We start from the raw sequence: 19,135 nt of genomic DNA on the forward strand, positions 1-19,135 counted from the left end.
TACTTCAACATTTTTGAGAATTCATCACAGCGATAGGATTGATAAGAAACAATTGGTGTTAAATGAGTAAAATGAAATAATCTGAACAATCCACATTGAGGACTTTTCATTAGTGTTTATTCAAGAAAAAACAGCAGTAAAATCTACTTAATCCAAAAATATAACACACCATCTCTGCTATGAAAGCGTACACCCTCTTTCACTGGTGTCACCTGTCACCACAGGTCTTTGAATTATGCATTATGACCTCTGCTGGATCTGGATCAACTCTGATAGCAGATCATTGTAATCCCTGAATTCATATCATAAATTTAGCCCATTATTTAAAATATTAGCAGAATTGGTATTTCAGTGAAGTGGGCATCAAACACACTAGCAACCCAACAAAATGGTTCTGAAAAGTGCAAACATACTTAAAGTGCGACAGAAAAGACAAAGCCACATGCTGAAGGGTGGGTCTGTAATCTGCAGGATCCATGTCAGCCAGCATCACAGACTGCAATAGTTTGACTGTGAATACGTCAAACCTGATTTTGTCTTTGGGTCTAAAAAGTTAAATCAAATCTGTATTAGCGTTGCTCTTTCTGAGTCCAAAACCTCAGCAGCCACGGACAGACAGGTAATAATGTGGATTTTATTCCAAGCAAATATCTAAGAAAGAATATATAAAGTGCATGAGAGAAAATATCCACTCTTATAACCGAAATATCTGCAGCACTTGATACCTCACACATCAGGGCAAAATGTAGATATCTGTAGTTGGGTTAAAAACACCTGTTTTGGAAGCTCGCTGTAGGAAAACAGACATGTCAAGAGCTTCTTTGCCATAAACAAATTTCCTTTTTTCAAACTCCTGCTGCTGCTGAGAATTGTTAGAACACAATTTAAATAAATCTAATTTCAGCAGAATAGGATATGAGGGGAAATCAGGCAATCCACGAAGATGAATTACACAGTTTGGAAACTGCCGGAAAACACTGATTATCACTCATGATGGAGAACAGTGGAAGAGTACAGTGTCAGGGGACTTTGTCTTACTAGCCATAAGATGTAACGGCTCAGCCCATAACTACGACAAATATATTTCTAGCAGGTTTTAGGCCTAAGCTCCGAGTCTACTCATAAAGCTTAGCGTCTGTGAGGGAGAATCTATGCGGACAGCATGCAGGCCTGATGCTGCTCCCGCCCATACAGCAGGAAGCCCACAGCGGTGCGCAGGTCCTCCAGGTCCAGATTCGACAGGAAGCTCCTCTGTAGCTCCGCCTCCACCCTCTTCCCGCTGGGCCCGCTGCAGCCCTTCAAAAGAACCACGGCAGACTGACAGAGCAGCCAATCAGCAATCTTCCTCATGCCCACGCCGTCCTGATTGGCCAGAGCCTTCCGTCCCCAGAGGCTAAGGTGTAGCATGTTAGCTGCCACACGGGCACTGGGGCGCTGCAGCATGAAAACAACAAGAGAACATGAGATAAGAGGTTTTTCTTGATTGTTAGTACCATTTCATTTCCTCTGTTCTGTTACAGTAAGTTAATTTCTAAAGCTATGCAGATTCACATTTTGATGTGAAATGACTTTCAGAAGGACAACAGGAGGAACGGTGAGTGTCTGCTAAAAACTGACAAAGGAACCTGTCCAGCTGTAACAAAGACATCTTTGACTTTTTATGAAGCTACACGTGTGTAGTGGAAGCGGCGGGACATGAATTCCACATCTCCACCATGTTCCACATTCAATCACCTTGCTTGGGTTCCTCCTGAGGAGTAACCGGATCACTAACTGCACATCAGCTGGAACAGAGGAGGGCAGAGTGGGAAGCTGCTTCTCCTGGTAGCTCCTGCTCTCTAGACCCCGTCCTCGATAGAACGGGTTCTGCTGCCCGAAGATCTCATAGGAGATGGCGCCCACGGCCCAAGCGTCCGCCTTGCTGTAGTCAATCACCACACCACACCCGGGAACGGCAGTGACCACCTGTGAGCAGACAGATAGTGATGCAAGGATTGAAAGAGCAGAAAGTATAGTAACCTTCAGCGCATCATATGATAGTACAAAGAGTTGTTTAAAACGTCTTCTTTGTTGGTTTCTCACTCTAATATCCCTCCCTGCACATCTTTATGTAATGTAATGATTTACTGCACTTAAAGACAGTCCCAGCTGAGAATGCATTGCAACTATATTTACACTGGACCAAGTTCAAGTGGAAGAGTGGCCATTAATCACATCTTAGTCACTTAAGACATTCCTCTCTTACTTAACAACAGTAAAGAGCTACTTAAACGTACCTCAGGGGCCATGAGGGAGGCGTTCCCTCCTCTGCTGACCCACATGCTGTTGAAGGGCAGCTGCAGACTGGAGTCACTCTGAGCCAGGCAGCAGCCAAAGTCGGAAATCACCAAACGAGGGCAACCATCTGCAAAAAAAAGAAAAAAAGAAAACCACATCAATGGAACATTAAACTTCACGTCATCACATCTCACATTGATTTGGATTATGTGTCTCACCAGAGTCAAACTCCAGCAGCACATTGTCAGACTTTAGATCTCTGTGAGCGACACCCTGACGGCACAAATGGTCGACGGCCTCGAGGAGCTGCAGCACCATGAGAGAGCCCTGCCTGCGGTCCGGTGTCGCCACCTCCAGGTACTGTCGCAGCGTGCAGGGGTAACTAGAGCCCAGAAGAAGATAATTAGCGGGATGGCTTTGTTTTTGTAAAACACCAGAGTTGTTGTTGTTCTCCTAATCAGTCTCGGTCTAAAGACCCCCTTTTTAAAGCAGCTCTTACTTCTTCATGACCAGGAAAAGAGTTCGATTGTTGCCCAGACCAGCAGGGTTAAGCCTGGACGGTAGGACATCTGGATACTCTTCCTGTGCACCTGGCAGCAGTGGGACGTCCGCTGTGAAAGCCCGGTACACTCTGATCACATTAGGGTGTGCCGACACTCTTTTGGGCAGGACTCCAAAATGTCTAAAGAAAGATCACAGACATGTATGCGCATCATTCCTACACTTTGTACTTCATGTCGAGGCAATGGATGAGATATGAACGCACTGCTGCTGGTCTAATAAAACTCACCCATCCAAAGCGATTTGTTCCTGCTTTAAAGCCAGAGGAGCTGCAGGCACCAACTCCTGGGACATGGATTTCAATATCGCCTCACTTGACGACCCTGCCTGCAAACAAATGCCACCAACAAATACATGTCAGTGCTCATGCGTGCCTGTAATCAACACAAGCCTGACACTTACAATTGCTGTAAAAGAAAAAGACTGTCATAGTGGAGACTACGGACCCCAAAGTTCCACATCATCTTGATTGCCAGAGGGAAGGTTTTGAGAGAGCAGCATGTAAGAGATCGAGCAGTTTTTCTTTCTTCTTCCTGTTCTTCTCTGAGCTGCACCGGAGGGAGGGCGTCCCGGCCGCTGCTCTCATTCTGGGGGGCAAACTGAGCTGCAGCCTCGTACACAGCGGCGTTGGAGCCTTTCCCTATCTGATTCCCAATGATGTAATCTTCCAGCTTGTATCCAGAGACGAATGGCTTGAGTGGGCTCTGGAATCTCTTCTTGCTGAACACTGCCTGCAGATAGGGAGGAAAACATGTTTAAAGCATGAAGGCAACTGTTGTCTGCACACATCCCATTTTAACAGAGTTCTAACAGATTCAATCAGCGACATATACACATAGAAATACTTCTCACAACAAAACACACAACTGTAATATTGAGCACTGTAATACAAGTGTATGTATGGTGAGCAGCCAAAGTACCTTATCTGAAAAGCATTTCTCTACTTTAACTGGTCCTCTTTGCAGCATTAAAAACGTGCAAATAGGTAAAAATGTTTTCACTGTTACATTATCTATTGCTAGGTCTTGTCAAAATAATGACTTATAAATAAGGCTAGTGGTGCAGACCCTAATAAAACTAGCAAAAGCACAGTGACATGTGGCTTTTATTAAAATCCGTAGATTACTAAATGTTCCTGTAAGGTAATAAAAACAAAACTCAACACATTGTTTGGTAACTTTATAGCCTACTTGATATAATGGGATGATAAATTGTTTCCAAGCAGCAGGTTTTTGCTTCTTTTTTCTGTTGCAACACTTGGATAATTAACTATGTTCATTCATGCTGCATGTTTACATTTACAATACTTTATTGTTTATAAAATCTAACAAACGCCACTTTGTATAGTTTTTCATTATGATGTAAAACATACTCATCGTATATCTTTAATGAGCCGTAGCAATGTCATATAAATGTCAGTTTCTCAAGTGCTTCTTACCTGAATCTCCTGACATGTCGCCGCACTCTTTCTGTCATCCTCCAGCTGCTGTTCGATGAGCCCAACGCCGAGACCGAAAGCCAAAAACACGGCCCTGTTCCTCGGGGACCCACCACCAAACCTCCTCCTGAACCCGGCGGACTGAAGCCGAGCAGCTAGGCCCTTCAGAGAGGTGCGATAATACCGGTACCGAGACGGCAGGAAAGCCTGAGGCTGAACGGTGCGGACCGACGGGCCTACACGGAAACGGTCAGCTCGGAGCTTTGCTACGACTCGGCCACCCGATTTAAGGAGACCCAGCTGAACGAACGACCGGCCAAACTCGAGCCCCCGTGACAAAGCGTGTTTAACAGACATAATTTACCCAGAACAGGTAACTCAAGCTGTTATAAACGAGGCCACCTGTGTCAGGGAGTTCTCGGCTTCTTCTCTGGCAAGGACTGTGTTGTGTAAACAACGTAGATGCTACTGAGCATGCGCAAGAATGACAAGACAACCCAAATACAGGCAACCTGTTTTCTCTTCAATTGCTTTTTTGCAGACACATGCAGAACCTGCAATTATCAAAAAGGGTGAAAAAAAAACATGTATAGCTCTTTTTCTGTTAACAATAATTAAGTACCTTGAAGTACCGCAGGGCAGGGCAATATTCATCGTGGCCAGTAGGTGTCAGTAGAAGCATTGATATGTGCACAGCTGGCACTGTTCTCTGTGTATTGCACTGATGCAATTGTATTGCAATTGTTATAATGTAAAAACAACTCTAATTGAACCCAGACATTGTCATTGTCTGTGTTGATGGAGGCAGCTCTTGACATTACAGAAACAACATACTAAGTGCTTGTAATAACAGAAAGAAAGTCTCAAGAGTCATTTTATTGATACAGTATGATGTCCTTCAAACAGCACAAATCAACACCTTTATATTTAAAATCAATAATTAGCTTGATTCTGTATTTTTCACTTTAGGAGTATTGAATGTATAAAATAAATGGATTTATAAGCGTAATAATACATTTAATCTGACGTCTACAAAAAAAACAAATAACCCTGGCTGCTTAAAACACAAAGAAAGTTTTTAGTCACTATAAACTGACATAGGCGTTATTGCCGTGAATTCGATACTCATCAAAGAAATATGGGGGCCCTTCATGATTTATTTTCGATGAACCAGTTTATCCATTTGACGTAGTTCCTCACTTTGGTGTAGACTCCTGGAAACCATGGGTTTGCACAGCCGATACCCCAGGAGACAATGCCCTCAAAGTAGCCATTGCAGACAAGGGGGCCACCAGAATCCCCCTATGGATCACAAATCAGAGATGATTTATTGAATTCCGGTCTTGAATCTTATTCTCTTATTTACAGTAGGCCCATAATCTTTATAGATCATATTAATAGAAACGATTCTCCAATTGAAGCGACGTAGCTTCAGGTTCACCACTTTTAACCAGACCCAAAGATCTAAACAAGTGCATTTTTCATGAAATCATAGATCAAATAAATTGATATTGTAGATGGTAATATTACCAATTGATTTTGACTTTTGAAGCCTCAACAGTTTTGCTAAACTGCTGTGGGGTTTTTTGGGATCAAAATATGTTATATCTGGACAAAAAGATGAACCTCACCTTGAGGTAACACTCGCGTTTTAATTAAATGATTATCAACCAATACATGGAGTCTTTACAGTACATGCATTAAAGAAACATATCACATAAAAACTAAAAGACATGCTAGTTTGTCAATGTGTGCTGCATTAGCTCACTAGCTTCTTTATCTGAAATTTAGCACAATATTAAGCAAGCATAGCTGTAGCGAGTGATTTGTAGTTATTGGTTAGATATCAGTTTAGGGCTCCTGAAATAAGCTAAACAGTGTATAGATCAATAATTATGAAGTGGGTATTAATGTAAGTGGTGATAATCAACTTTATTTCTTTGCCCTAAAGCCAACAAAGCAATGCACTTTTTTTGTTTAAATTAGGCCTATCCAGAAACCAATGATTGACGTCACATTGGCTTCATCCATCATCTGTCTATGGGACATAAGGACATCATTGGGCTGCAACAAATAAAACAGGTGAAAAAGAAAACAAAGTCTGACCTGACAGGAATCTTTTCCACCGAATCGTGATCCAGCACACAGCATGTTTGGAGTGAGCATCCGCCAGTAGTAGTAATAATGGCAGTAAGAGATTACTTTCACATCCACAGCTCGCAGCACAGGAGAAAGTCTGAAACTGTAAATCTTTGTCACACCCCAGCCGCTCACTGTGCAGACGTCGTTATTATTAAGTGGTGGAGTGTTTTCATCCGGCAGAAGAACTGGTTGGACCCACTGGTTCAGCTGTGCTGGCCTACTCAGCTGTAATACAAACCAAAGTTAAGGCATCATTGACCATATTCAATTTGTGGCCATTCCTCTCAGACATCTCACTCACTACAATGTTTGTTTTCAATGTTGTAATTACAGAAAATGACGAAATCTGACAAAAAATTCCAATTCAAACACTACTCGATTGATCAGTAACTTTTTTGCCATGACCAGATTACATCTTAAATTTGCATGTAACCAGTTTATATATATATACTGTATATAAGCTAATGTGAGCTTCAGTCTGCCTGCATGATTAGCTAATGAGTAGGCCTTGCTCGCATGTTGATTTACTTTGAAATATGAATCTGATGGGATTTTGATTTATTTATTTTTTTAACCAATGTGTTTTTTTCTGTAGCACATTACTAAAAAGCAATTGTACTGACATTAATTTGTCAGATTCCCTCAACTTCTATGGCTCACAACCTGAAACACAGGGTTGTAATCATGTACCAGCATTTTAGCCTTCCACCCTGACAATATGCTGGTTAAAAATGGCCGCTGTGTGAATGTTTGGAGGGTGAAGAGTCTTCAGCATGTGTCATTAACTTAACATATGTATTGTCCATAAATTCAAGTGGCTGTTCCTCTGCCTACCTTAAGGAGCATGATGTCATTGTTGAATGTCTTTGAGCTATAGCTGTGGACAAATATCGCAGAGACATTGAAGACCTGCTCAAATCCTTCGTTTTTATCCAGGTTGTGTTCACATAACACCACCGTTATCTGACTGGCCCTGAAAAAACAGACATAAGGTTTAATCAAGATGAATTAATTGAGACTATTTTTATAAAACAAACTTAAATGACAGAAAGTTATTCAGCACCTTCTCTCATAATAATCTAGTCAGTGTCCATTCCAAAAAATGATATTAACATAAGTGTTGAATAGAACTATGGGAAGGCTTGATGTCACTTTTTGCTCTGGGTACTTTAGAAAGCTTCACTTTCTTTGTTTTCATAATTAAAACAAAAAACAAAAAAACAAAGTATTAGTTTAGAAAATATTCAGCAGAGCAATACAGAATAAAAATGGGACAATGTTGAGTTTTTTCAAATCTTCCAAATTCAGTTATGATAACCCAAATTATGTTAATTATAGTTTGGATACTTTTTATACTTATGTACAATCTCATTTAAATAACCTTAAGGTTTCAAAACATACATTTTACATGTAACAGTTTTTTAAAATTATTTAGAACCCTAAACGAATAATAAAAGTTCATCAACGGTTTCTCCAAACTATTTATGAATGTAACTGAGTGTAAGTACTCACGCTTTCTGGCAGTGGGCAGCAGACACCACCCACAAAGGGTGCACTAAGGTTCCTCCACAGTAGTGAACATCCTTGTACTGCAGGGAGGCCTGGTATTTCTTTGAGTATGGTGCGACCTCTTGACCTCCTATGATCCTCATAGCCAATGTCTCTGCAGAGAACAGCAATACATGAATTCACCTCATTTTACATTATTTTTAGTTCATGGATGAAGTCTAGTTGTTTCTACATTCCATTTGTTTTATAAAATCTCAAATCTATTTAGAAGAAAGAAGGAAGTTTATTCCTTTCGATTTGCACTGGAGAATTAGGATTTCAGGTCGCGGGACTTACCTGATACTGAAAAAGTCAAAATCAACAGCACAGTCGTCCTTTGCAGTAGACCCATATTTTTGCAGACCATCTGTTGTATAAAAACAAACATGTAGCTTTTAGCGGCTTACGCTGTATACTAAGTACACATTCTAATGATGTAATGCTCTGTCAATCCAAATAACATCCATTCCCCCCATGTGTGAAATCAAAGGATATTGTACATATTATTCCAAATTATGGTAGCTTAACAACTTTTCTTACCCGCTCTGCAAAAAATACACAATTTCTCAGCCGTAATTCCTTTTTGTGTAATGTCTCGTTTTAACCCTTACTGTATGCGAGGCAGATACAAGAGTTTCTTTAGGAGAAATGTTTAAAGTAAGCAAACTAATCAAGAACGAAAACATCCAAACCTTTTCCTTGTATAAATAATGGTTAGATGTGTTTATGGACAGGTAATGGTCTATTAATTAAATATGTAAGACATAAAGACCTTGAAAATAATTCAACAAGATGAACTAAGGAAAGCAGAAGAACAATTGTTCTCTACTGCTTTGAAACTGAATTGAAAAAACAAAACAGGTGATAGTTAGTGTTATAGAGAAAACATTACTCAATGTGGAAATCATGAATTTATAAAAAAATAAGCTCAGGTTCAAACTTACCTGTTCGCCCAAACACAGGAACCCACAGATGATCTCCAACTGGTGGTGCGAATGCTTTCGACCTGCTCTTATAGTGTAACACTAACCAGGTCTAATCCTTTTGTTTAAGTTATCTTTTCGTCTGGTTTTGCACAGCAACAAAGAAAATGACCTACAATATGACAAAGCTAAAGGTTGCCTTGTATTATGTCTGTTTTCCACCCCCACCGTGGGACAGGTATTTGTAAGGAAACGCCTCTACAGGGTCATCATCATCACCAGGAGGTGGACAGATCACACGTTGATTCATTTTATTTTCTCTCTGTTTGTGTTATTGAGGGTTTGAGTTCACGTACCGGTAATTTAATATTTGATTCTTGTCTCATCAAAAAAAAGTTTAAACATATTATCTCAGGTGTTGTCAAAATGTGAGTTTTAGTAAATTAAGAATCTTACACCTTCTGATTAAAAGCGATGCTGAGGCTGTCAAACTAAAAGCACAAGACTTCATGGCCAAATGGGAATGTGACTACAAAAAACAGGGTCAGCAAGAGCAGGTTATTGGCTCAATGGGCGACCCATGTTTAATTATGTTAGGGAGGAAAAAGGGTTGATAAATTGATAGAGATTGATAATGTGCTGAGTCATTAGAACTGTTACAGAACAGCTACGAGCAATGAAAGATCTGTAATCTATAGTGCGAACACAAAGAGTGTCTCTACATTTCAACTTGCCTCCAGTAAAAAGATTTTGATACTGCGTCATAAATTACATATTTTTAACTGCCTTCAGTTTTGTTTTTCATCTAGTGCCAGTAATTAAAAACAACTCATGTAACCCTCACGAATAATGTGTACAAGAAATGTGTCAACCCTGATTAGCTTTGTTTTAAAGCTTTGTGGAGTCTTACATATTCAATTACAATCAAATACTGCTATGCTCACGGACATTAAAATCCTCTGCCAATTAATAAAACAAGAAAAGCAAAGACTTTTTTCCAAGGGTTGGAGCAATGACTTTTCACACCAGCGCCAGACAGATTAATATGAGAAAGGTGAGCAGGCAGTTTTGTGGAATGATGACAGCGCTTGGAACGAGGAGTGGGTCATGTAGAAAAAAAGCCAGTGGTCAGCACTCAGGGGAGCCGAGAGGCACAGAGAGCTAAGCTATCAGTAGCAGGGAGGGCAACAGAGAGGACTATTAGCAGGCTGAGGTCAGGAACTCTACAGAGGGATGGTAGCAGCAATGAGACCTGCCTGCGCTCTGCTCCATTTTTAATGACACACCAGCACTAGAATAGATGTGGAACAGGAGTGCTAGCTTGACCTAGGTCATTGGGAAACACTTGTCAACAGTCAAATCTCTTGTTAAAGCTTTTAATAGAAAAAAGAACAAGGCAGACTTTCTTTGATTTGGGACGATGGCATCCTATGTTATCCACATCAGGAGCTCCTATCACGTGTAACTGTCATGTAATCCTATCAATAGAGAATTAGATGCTAGATTAGATTTCAGTTATTATCCTAGCTAGAGCACTTAAAGCAAGTCTTCATTTGCAGTCATTTGGACGGTTACCATCGAAACAAATAATGTGGCTGAAAAGCAAACACTCAAGATACACAGACAGAGGTGTTTCTACAGGGTTTCTAGGGTGTTCCTTGGACCACTTCCTGAAATATGATTGGCCACACCAGGTGTTACCCTTGTAATCATAAACTATGATTGGCAATTGACTGCATGTGTCAGAACTGAAGTTCAAACCAACTTATTGGGTTATTTTTTTTATTTATCAACCTTCTTTTCACTTTTTAAATTTGTAGATGCGGGGGGGGGGGACGACTGTGGCTCAGTTGGTAGAGTCAGTCCTTTCTTCAACAGAAGTTGGTAAACTCAATCCCCAGCTCCTGCAACCATATGTGTGACCTCTTACTGTGGTGTAAGAGCTCTTTGAGTCGTCAGAAGATTAGAAAAGCACTATACAAGCTCAAGTCCATTTACCATGTCTTTACCATGAACGTAATGTCATGTGCCTCTCGGTCTTATTCTCTCTCAAAACGTACACAAAGAAATGTTACAACTGTATCATAACTTAATGTTAGTAGTTGCACATGTATGTTCCCCCTGCACAAGTCAGTGACCGGGTTAGGCCAGTCAAAACAGTCCGGAAAAGTCTCTTTTAATAAATCTAGTTCAACACCAAGTAATGTTCAACCTCTAAGTGGTGCAACAGCACCGATATTTTGTACAAAAAAAGTTGCCTATTGCTATGACGCTTTTCTATACGTAGTCATCAAATATTGATACACACGTTTACTTTGTTGATAACATGCTTAAATGTACCCTTCAGCTGCTTTAATGTAACGTCTATTTTAAGATCTGCATCCTGTCTCAGGCATCATTTTAAGCCACTTTTTATCTTCTGTTTTCTTCATTTCATAAATCAAATTGACATTGACAGATTAGTTTGATTTTGCCATAAAGCCTTCTGATTTAACTTTAAGTTTAAGATTACAGTGTGGGTTTAACAATCGACCAGAGGTAGACTTCCAGATCCACGCAGAAAGGAAAAAGTGCAATGACAAGCTGAAAGTGTCAGATACTCTCAATGTCGCTGACAGGGATACAGCATCAACGTAGCTGAACAAATAACATGACAGAAGGACAAGACAGTAAACGTGCAGTATCTGTCACATCTAACTGACAGTAAATGGACCTTAATTACTGGAGGATTACATAACAATGACAAAGTCTAGTATCGTATTTGGTCACGGAAGAGGTGAGAAAAAGGGGCAGAGCTGTAGAAGCTTCAATTATAAATCATTCCCGGAAAGTTGGTGACCATGGAAACTGAAATAGAAACTATAAGAAACCTGAGAGTGCAGGTGTGATGTCCTACTGTTAAGATTAGACTGGTAACACACAGGTGAAGTTACTCTCTGCGTGAGGACGCCTCTTCCTTTTGTCTCACTATGGAGCTGCCATCTTTATTCCTGTGTGCACTGTTAAAAGCCCTGGCTGTGTTCTGTAAGTGTTCCACTTTGTGGTGATATTTTAACTCTCTATTTATTCGTTAATCTTGACATTTTATGGACGTTTTATGAATGCATGAAAGAACCTGCGAGTGAAGATGTGTGTCTGTGCTGAAAAGGCAGGACGTTGAGCTGTGTGGTGTCTAACATCCTTAAAACAGAATGCTCTCAGGGTTTGCTTCCTAAAATTAAATTTGTATTGAAACGGGCTGAAGTCCCCTCTGATGAGATATTAACATCCATTCTATGAATGTTTTAAAATCCTCTAGCAGCACTCTGAGTCCTGATGCTCCTTTGAAATGATCTTTTGACATGAAAGTTTGAAATGTCATTTGCACTTGAGAGTGCTTCTTGATGCTTTAAATCTTAACTCACACTCGCAGCAGTAATGAAAAAAAATGGAGAGCGATGGTAAATATTGATGTTTAAATTCACATTCACGTAGTTTCAAAAGAGAGTAAAAAAAAGAGTGTATGAGTTTTGAACTGTTGCTATGTTTTAGCTCCAGCAATTTATCAAATTCAACAATGTTGACAGTCTAAATAAAATATACAGTTTTAAGTTTCATAAACCCACTAAAAACAATTGAATACACACCAAAAAAGAGTTCAACTCTCTTGCTATCTGTTATCATTCCCCATGTCTCTCTGTTTACACGCTGACAAAGCCTTTGAGACTAGATACATTTCCTTTTGTGCTGAATATGAAAAATGAACTACAGTCAAAACAGGTAAATCATTGGGTGATACTTCTATTATGTAGTAAATACATATGCCTGATTGTAGTTTTGTTGAGATTTTAATCATTGTAAATATGTTTTTTTTTTTTTTTTTTTGTGATTTCTTGTTGATTGTTTTTCTGTTGTTTTGAGCTGTTTTTATTTTGAAGCTTAACCTATCATTGTTACAGTGGCTAATATTTGAAAAAGGCCGCACACAAGGAGTTTATCAAACACTAACTCCACAGGTCTGCAGTCTGCAGGTCTGCAGTCTGCATCACTATGGCTTCAAGCGTCTCATCCAGGTTCAGAGTAAAAGATGCTGCAGATTTCATTAATTTGACACCAAAAATTCAACTCTTCTCATAATCCTGTGTAGAAACCTTATTTCTCACGAAGGCGGATCAAAAGTTTATCTGATCTTAAATCCACTAACGAATTTTAAGAACCCTGTGACGTGCATCCTTTACAGTAAACATGTCTTTCCATAATAGAAAATTTGAAGTAAAAGGTCAATTAGTGTTATATAGGGGTTCTCCACCTGAAACATTTGAAACCTCAGGAACAAAAGCTAAAGGTTGAAAGTGAAATAACAGTACATAATTGTGGCCAACGCCTCCTTGTGTGCGTGACAATTATGTTGCCAAGATTAAACGTAAAAGAAGACCCCAGGAAATATCTTTAGCAGGTCTTGAATCTGACACTGCTGGACGGGAGTGTAACAGACTTTTACAGTTTTTACAGAAGATGATAAAAACATCTGCCAGGTACGAGCTGGAAGCAGAGCAGCCATTTTCATTCTTTACAATTCAGCTTGCATGACACACAACAAGAGGCCTTTTATTCAAAGTTCAGTTCCAAGGTCATTACATAACGCTCTCTAAAGGACCTCAATGTGTGTGTGTGCTTGTATCTCACACACCCAGTCCATGCTGTGTGTACTGTATAGCGTTACCATTCTGCTCTTTACACGCACCACTGCTGCTAATTGTAGCCCGAGATCAATATCTGAGACAATAATGACAGGGTGTAGCTGCATCCCTGATGGCTTTTCTGTATGTGAACAGGCACTCTGTCATTTTGATGCACACTTTAAAGCACTATAATCCTTCATATGTATCAATATGTTGTTCCAGACAGCACTTTTAAACAATGAGAACAAAAGGAAAGCTGTATTCAAAGACAGAACTTGTGATTCAGGAAAACAGTGTGTTCTTCTAAAGAGTCGTTTAGGGCAATAAGACACCTCGTCAAATTTCCTTTGGTACATTTCAAATGTGAAATTGAATTTATGTGGTGTTCATTTGAAGATCAAAACCAGGAGAGTAGCTGGTCAATGGAAATTAGTGTGTCATCTGCAAACAGTTCACATCAAGAAATGAGTCATCCTCACTGTGAGATTGCTTTGTATTGATTGAATAATCCCGAAGCCTGTGATCAATGATTTCAACTGTTCACTTTATGACTCATTGTTCCTGCTGACTGTGCCGCTGCAGTTATAACGTTACAACTGTGTTAGCATTGTGTCGTTTCTACACAGACCTTATGGACTGTAACATGTGCCTCTGTCTCTGAAGACTAATCTTTCTTTCTCTCTGTGTGTGGGCCGCAGGTCAAGAGGAGGCACAGGAGCGTATAGTGGGAGGATATGCACCAGTTCCACATTCAATCAAGGACACTGTGTCGATACAGAGGACAATGCGTCAGCACATTTGTGGAGGCTCCTTGATAAATAAGTACTGGGTACTCACAGCGGCCCACTGTGACATTGGGTGAGATGAATTTTCTGATTTACCTCCTCAGTGTAAAAAGTTATGTAATCTCACACTCATAATGTGCAAACCCTTTTCAACAAATCTAAGGGCAATGTCTGCTGCACTGCTTTTTGATCAAGCTTTTTTATAAGGAAGTAGGACGTAGCAATGAAAAAGCCTATTGACCCAAAGTTTCCTCAACTTGAGTTCTGTTCGTGTGAATGGAGGATCCAGGAAGTACTTTCCAGTCATGAAAGATATTCCAGTCAGAGAGTAACGAAAGAAAGCATGTGAATGTTCACCAACAACAATGAAGCTCTTTGCAATCCGACACACGAGTCTCTCTTGGCTTCAGGTTCACTGAAACCATAAACCTTTTTTATTAACAACAAACAGTGAGGCTCAAAAGGAAGCAATCATAATTTGGATAATTATCCAGATTCCCACAGCACATTAAAAAACTATTACAGACCTTTTAATACATTTCAGTATTGTTTCGTCCAAAAAAAATAAAAATAACAGGAGGCGTCAAAAGGCTAACATTTCTAACACATTTTTGTACTATTCATGTGTTTATTTCTTAATTGACCTTAAATAACTCATCTGATTACAGTCATAACAAAATAAGTATTCAACCTTCCAAAATATTACTGGTACGATGGACAGATTGCTTCACATTTATTTCTGCTGTTTCCACTTTCCCACTGTATTTTCAATTATTTATGAATACTTTTTTTGGACTGCAATACGTCAAAATGACAGGACACACTCTGACATTTCAATAGACACTATGGTTTAAACCTTGCACCAGCTGCTAGTAGCTTAAAAGTTATCAAATAATTTAAATTAAAATATAATTGTGATTTGAGAACCTGCATTCAGTTTGTCATGTATTCTTTCCTGCCCTGAGGATGACATCGGAGAAAAGTGGCCAACATTAGATTTTTGTAAGATTGACAGATTTGTGCTAATGAAAATAGTTTAAAACCTAAAAAAACCCACAACTATCGTTAATATTCTTATGGTGTGTTGCAGGGTTGAAAATATGTTGATTGTAGCAGGGGACTACTCCCTGGCCATCTTTGAAGGCACAGAGCAAGTGATGCTGCCCAAACTTTTGATCCCTCACCCTGATTACAACAGCACGACCAACAACAATGACATCATGCTCATAAAGGTACTCTCTCTTTACTCAGGTGTTATTCCATCCAAGACTGAAATCATTGTATTCACTCTCAGTGAGCCTGTTTTCTCATAAAACTGTCAAAAATCTTTCCAGCTGAAGGCCCCTGTTTATCTGAACAGCTACGTTTCCGTTGCTCTGTTAGCCCGACAAGGCGCCTCCATATCACAAGGCCGAATGTGTCGAGTCTCAGGATGGGGATACATCAGTCCCAGTGGAGGCCAGATCCCCTCCACCATCCACACCGTGAGGCTCCCCATCGTGTCGACACAAAAATGCAACAGCAGCGAGTCCTATAACGGCACAATAACAGAAAACATGATCTGTGCTGGTTACAGTGCAGGTAGAAAGGATGCCTGTCAGGTATAAATACATTATTTGTACTGTTGTCTATTGGTTCCCAACCAAGATCTCAGAGGGGGTGTGAGGCTCTGTCTCCTCTTAGGTTATCATTTGAACACGTTAACTAAAGTAATGCTGAGGACAAAGGTCTGTATATAACACTTTGTAAAAAGTACAAGAAAGTCTTGTAACTACTTGTATTATAGGCAAAAGTAAACCAATTTTAAAAATTTGGGAGACCCTTTCAACCAATTCATTGATAGATTATGATCCTCCAAACGTACACTACTAGACAATTCGGTTAGACCGCCAACCAAACGCCTGCCATTTAAGTAACGATTTGACTGTGTGGATTGCACAGACATGAGGTCTCACAGTACTTCATGCGATGAAATGTGACTTTAGAAGAGAAACAAATACGGAGGGCGATCAACGTCATCAGTTGGTATACGTGTAAAATTGTTTAGTGTGTAGCCAGTTTACGAGGAGCTCCAGGGAAAAGGTTGGGAACCACTCATCTAGTGTATGGATATGTGTCACAGTTTATAAAAGTTACCTCTTTTATATTTGTATTTACACATGAAGTAAAATGTATTTTCTGCTGTTTCAGGGGGACTCTGGTGGTCCATTAGTGTGTGAGGGACGAGTCTATGGCATTGTATCATGGGGGACAGGATGTGGGGAAGCTCAGTTCCCTGGAGTCTATACAGCTGTGTCCAAGTACCGCAGGTGGATAGACAACACCATATCTAGTTACTACAGCACGTGTAACAAAAAAATTAATTAAAGACCAAGTGGTCATCAGATTATAAAAGAATTGTAGGTTTCTTATTTCAATTTTAGTGCGTATTTCATTCATTTTAAAGGAATAGTTCATATTAAGGAAAATAGACCTATTGACATGATCATTGATCATTGTGACACCTCAATCATGTCCAGCTTGAGCTACAACTGGCTGTAAAGGAGCTAGCTTGGCGCGAAGGCCCTCTGGGGGAAAACTATACTCAGCTGTTCTCTGACTGAAGACTAGTGAGTAACCCCACACCCGCCTGGCACCTATCACTTTGGGCAACTCCAGAAAAGGAGAGTCCTGCCGGCTCTCCAGGAGATTGATTCCAGAACTAGAGCTGTTCGTGCATGTGAGCCCAAATGCATCTATTCAGAAGCTCTCTATCTTCCACGCCAGCTACGTCTCCTTCCCCTCTAGAGAGATGATGTTCCACATACTGAGAGCCAGTCTACACTGCCAGGGATCAGCACAACAAGGCCAACACATTCACCTGGCGCACAGTCTGCAAAGCACGTGACCACCATGCCCATCCCTGCAGGTGGTGGCCCCACAGGCAGCTTCATGTTATTTAAATCTTCTGTTTCAAGTTTGGAAATCAGGGTTAACAGCAAGCCAGGCTCTGGGCAAAGGGAGCAGAGGTCATATTATGACACATCTTAAGATAACTAATTAGCATGCTTTGATATTTGTGTAATCTGTTCAAAAAAAAAAAAAGCAGGGCAGACTTTTTGTTTGGGCTAAGTTTAGCAGAATGTCTTCCAGTTTCATTAGGAATAGCAGACTTTAGAGATTAAACTTCTTTTCTTACTCTCTGCAAGAGAAAAGTACATTTCCCAAAATGTTTGACTATTCCTTAAAGTTTTCAAGGCTGAATGTAGAACAGGCCTGTTGTTGATCTTTTTGAATCACAAAATGAGCAATGTTATCCACCAACTCCCCTCTAAGAAGAAAAATGACACGTACACTATAGTTACACAACATGTAGAAAGAGGTGCCATATTACTGCTGACATCTCTCACAATGAGTGCTTTTAAAGCCTGATGGAAACCGAGGAACAGAATCGCTTGAGTAGTAAGTGAATGCAAGGTTAACTTATACAGCTACTAATACTGTAACATTTAAATCTCAGGTTACTGATAGTATGGACTGCACAATACAACTTAATGCAACACAGGTGTCCTTCAATTAAAATCAATTCTGTTGTTAAGCTTGCTTTGCCTTAGTTTTTGTAAAAAAGTAAAATCATAAAACATTTACAGTTTTGCAAAAAGAGGATTTGGGGGGATTATTTGTCTTAAATTAGTAAATATCTTCAAATGAAGCCCCATTGATGTTTTGTTTTTATTTGATTTATTTTTAATTTTTTGTTGTAGAGATAGGACAGTGGATGCCGCCTGCTTGGAGCACTATAGCCTCTGTAAATAGGGTGGGGGGGGGGGGGGGGGGCATGACCACTACACTGACGAAACACTTAAATATTACAGAAATTAATTGTTAAATTTATTCATAATGTTATGAATGAGTACAAACCACACAGGAAGTTGTCCATTTATGTGCATGGTATCTGTCACATTGTTACCTAACAGTTTGCTGTGCTGGGCTGTAACACATCAAATGTTACATTTCTGCTTTTGCTCTGCTCTATTGATATCAGATGCAGCCAGCGCCTTAGTAAAAGGTTTATTCCCTACAATCTTATTTTATCAAGAACACTGACATCGACTTTTTAGCAACATGAATGGGAGAGTAACCTGAATTAATCTGTAAATACATGTTGTGTTTGTATTGTTGTGGTGAAGGACGACAAAACAGTTTTTCGTTAGTTTGATTAATAAATCGTGGATTGTTGCCAATTTCATGTGGTTAATTTATGTGAGTGGTGTTATTAACTTGGCACTATGCATTAAGCACCTTGAAGTGTGTGAGTTGAGTAAATGTTTGAGTTCAGGTAGAAAAAGAGAGACTGGAATATTTGTGTGTTATAAAACACTGACACGAACTGTTGTATTTTCTACTTCAATAAATGACTGATCCTACTGTCTGGCTGACTTCCTGATTCCCAATTTAGCTGCCAATAATATCACAGCTTGGTGGCTTCCGAAGGAGACTGTGCATCTGCTTTGTGTGTGTGTGTGTGTGTGCTAATCTGCCCATTGCAGTCATTAATAAACCCAGAAATTGTACAGGAAATTGAGCCTATGTGAAATCAGCAATGCAGACTTGTTAAATTCTGGTGGCATATTTCTGAATAGAAGAGAGTGTCACAAAAATACTTGTACATTTTATACATACATTTGTGCTTTTGGTTAGTTATTTTATTTGAACTATTTAAATCTTTTTATAAATAATGAGGCCTTCAGTTCCTATCAGGCATGACAGGCCACACCTTACAAAACTACAAAAGAGGAGTTTTTGATTGACAGCTGGGCA

The 19,135-nt window shown here is 39.8% G+C and overlaps 3 protein-coding genes across 4 annotated transcripts in view; 1 reads left to right on the forward strand and 2 right to left on the reverse strand.

The window, feature by feature from the left end:
• Positions 1-100: 100 nt before the first annotated feature.
• pink1 (PTEN induced kinase 1) lies at positions 101-4,757 on the reverse strand. Its single transcript, XM_079359277.1, has 8 exons — positions 4,277-4,757; positions 3,285-3,569; positions 3,068-3,165; positions 2,777-2,959; positions 2,496-2,659; positions 2,277-2,404; positions 1,735-1,965; positions 101-1,434 (listed from the first exon to the last, which is right to left on the reverse strand). Exons 1-8 carry the CDS (start codon positions 4,631-4,633, stop codon positions 1,150-1,152), a joined length of 1,731 nt encoding a protein of 576 aa, XP_079215403.1. The 5' UTR covers positions 4,634-4,757; the 3' UTR covers positions 101-1,149.
• Positions 4,758-5,136: 379 nt separating this feature from the next.
• LOC306833730 (trypsin-3) overlaps positions 5,137-19,135 on the reverse strand; it is a 54,160-nt gene continuing 40,161 nt past the window's right edge. The window contains exons 2-6 of one of the 2 annotated variants that reach the window (XM_079359221.1): positions 8,264-8,333; positions 7,931-8,081; positions 7,253-7,391; positions 6,383-6,643; positions 5,137-5,578 (exon numbers count right to left, since the gene is read on the reverse strand). In XM_079359221.1, the coding sequence (XP_079215347.1) occupies positions 5,426-5,578; positions 6,383-6,643; positions 7,253-7,391; positions 7,931-8,081; positions 8,264-8,333 (774 nt within the window). In that variant the 3' untranslated portion in view covers positions 5,137-5,425. Of the gene's footprint in view, positions 5,579-6,382; positions 6,644-7,252; positions 7,392-7,930; positions 8,082-8,263; positions 8,407-19,135 lie in introns of those variants that run through there. The other variant, XM_079359220.1, reaches the window with a different exon arrangement.
• LOC306833732 (trypsin-3) lies at positions 5,593-17,372 on the forward strand. Its single transcript, XM_079359222.1, has 6 exons — positions 5,593-5,711; positions 6,263-6,358; positions 14,249-14,408; positions 15,426-15,567; positions 15,670-15,936; positions 16,526-17,372. Exons 3-6 carry the CDS (start codon positions 14,335-14,337, stop codon positions 16,700-16,702), a joined length of 660 nt encoding a protein of 219 aa, XP_079215348.1. The 5' UTR covers positions 5,593-5,711; positions 6,263-6,358; positions 14,249-14,334; the 3' UTR covers positions 16,703-17,372.

Source organism: Symphodus melops (assembly GCF_947650265.1).
Source record: "Symphodus melops genome assembly, chromosome: 13".
Taxonomy (NCBI): domain Eukaryota; kingdom Metazoa; phylum Chordata; class Actinopteri; order Labriformes; family Labridae; genus Symphodus; species Symphodus melops.

Bases quoted from the DNA above. Each gene is read 5' to 3' on its own strand.
- pink1 (XM_079359277.1), bottom strand. From the start codon at position 4,633: ATGTCTGTTAAACACGCTTTGTCACGGGGGCTCGAGTTTGGCCGGTCG. The intron at 2,405-2,495 runs GTGAGACACATA...TTTTTTTTGCAG, and splicing joins GCTGCTGGAGTTTGACTCTG to ATGGTTGCCCTCGTTTGGTG. The intron at 1,966-2,276 runs GTACGTTTAAGT...GTCTGCTCACAG, and splicing joins CCTCCCTCATGGCCCCTGAG to GTGGTCACTGCCGTTCCCGG.
- LOC306833732 (XM_079359222.1), top strand. From the start codon at position 14,335: ATGCGTCAGCACATTTGTGGAGGCTCCTTGATAAATAAGTACTGGGTA. The intron at 14,409-15,425 runs GTGAGATGAATT...GGTGTGTTGCAG, and splicing joins GCGGCCCACTGTGACATTGG to GGTTGAAAATATGTTGATTG. The intron at 15,568-15,669 runs GTACTCTCTCTT...AAATCTTTCCAG, and splicing joins ATGACATCATGCTCATAAAG to CTGAAGGCCCCTGTTTATCT.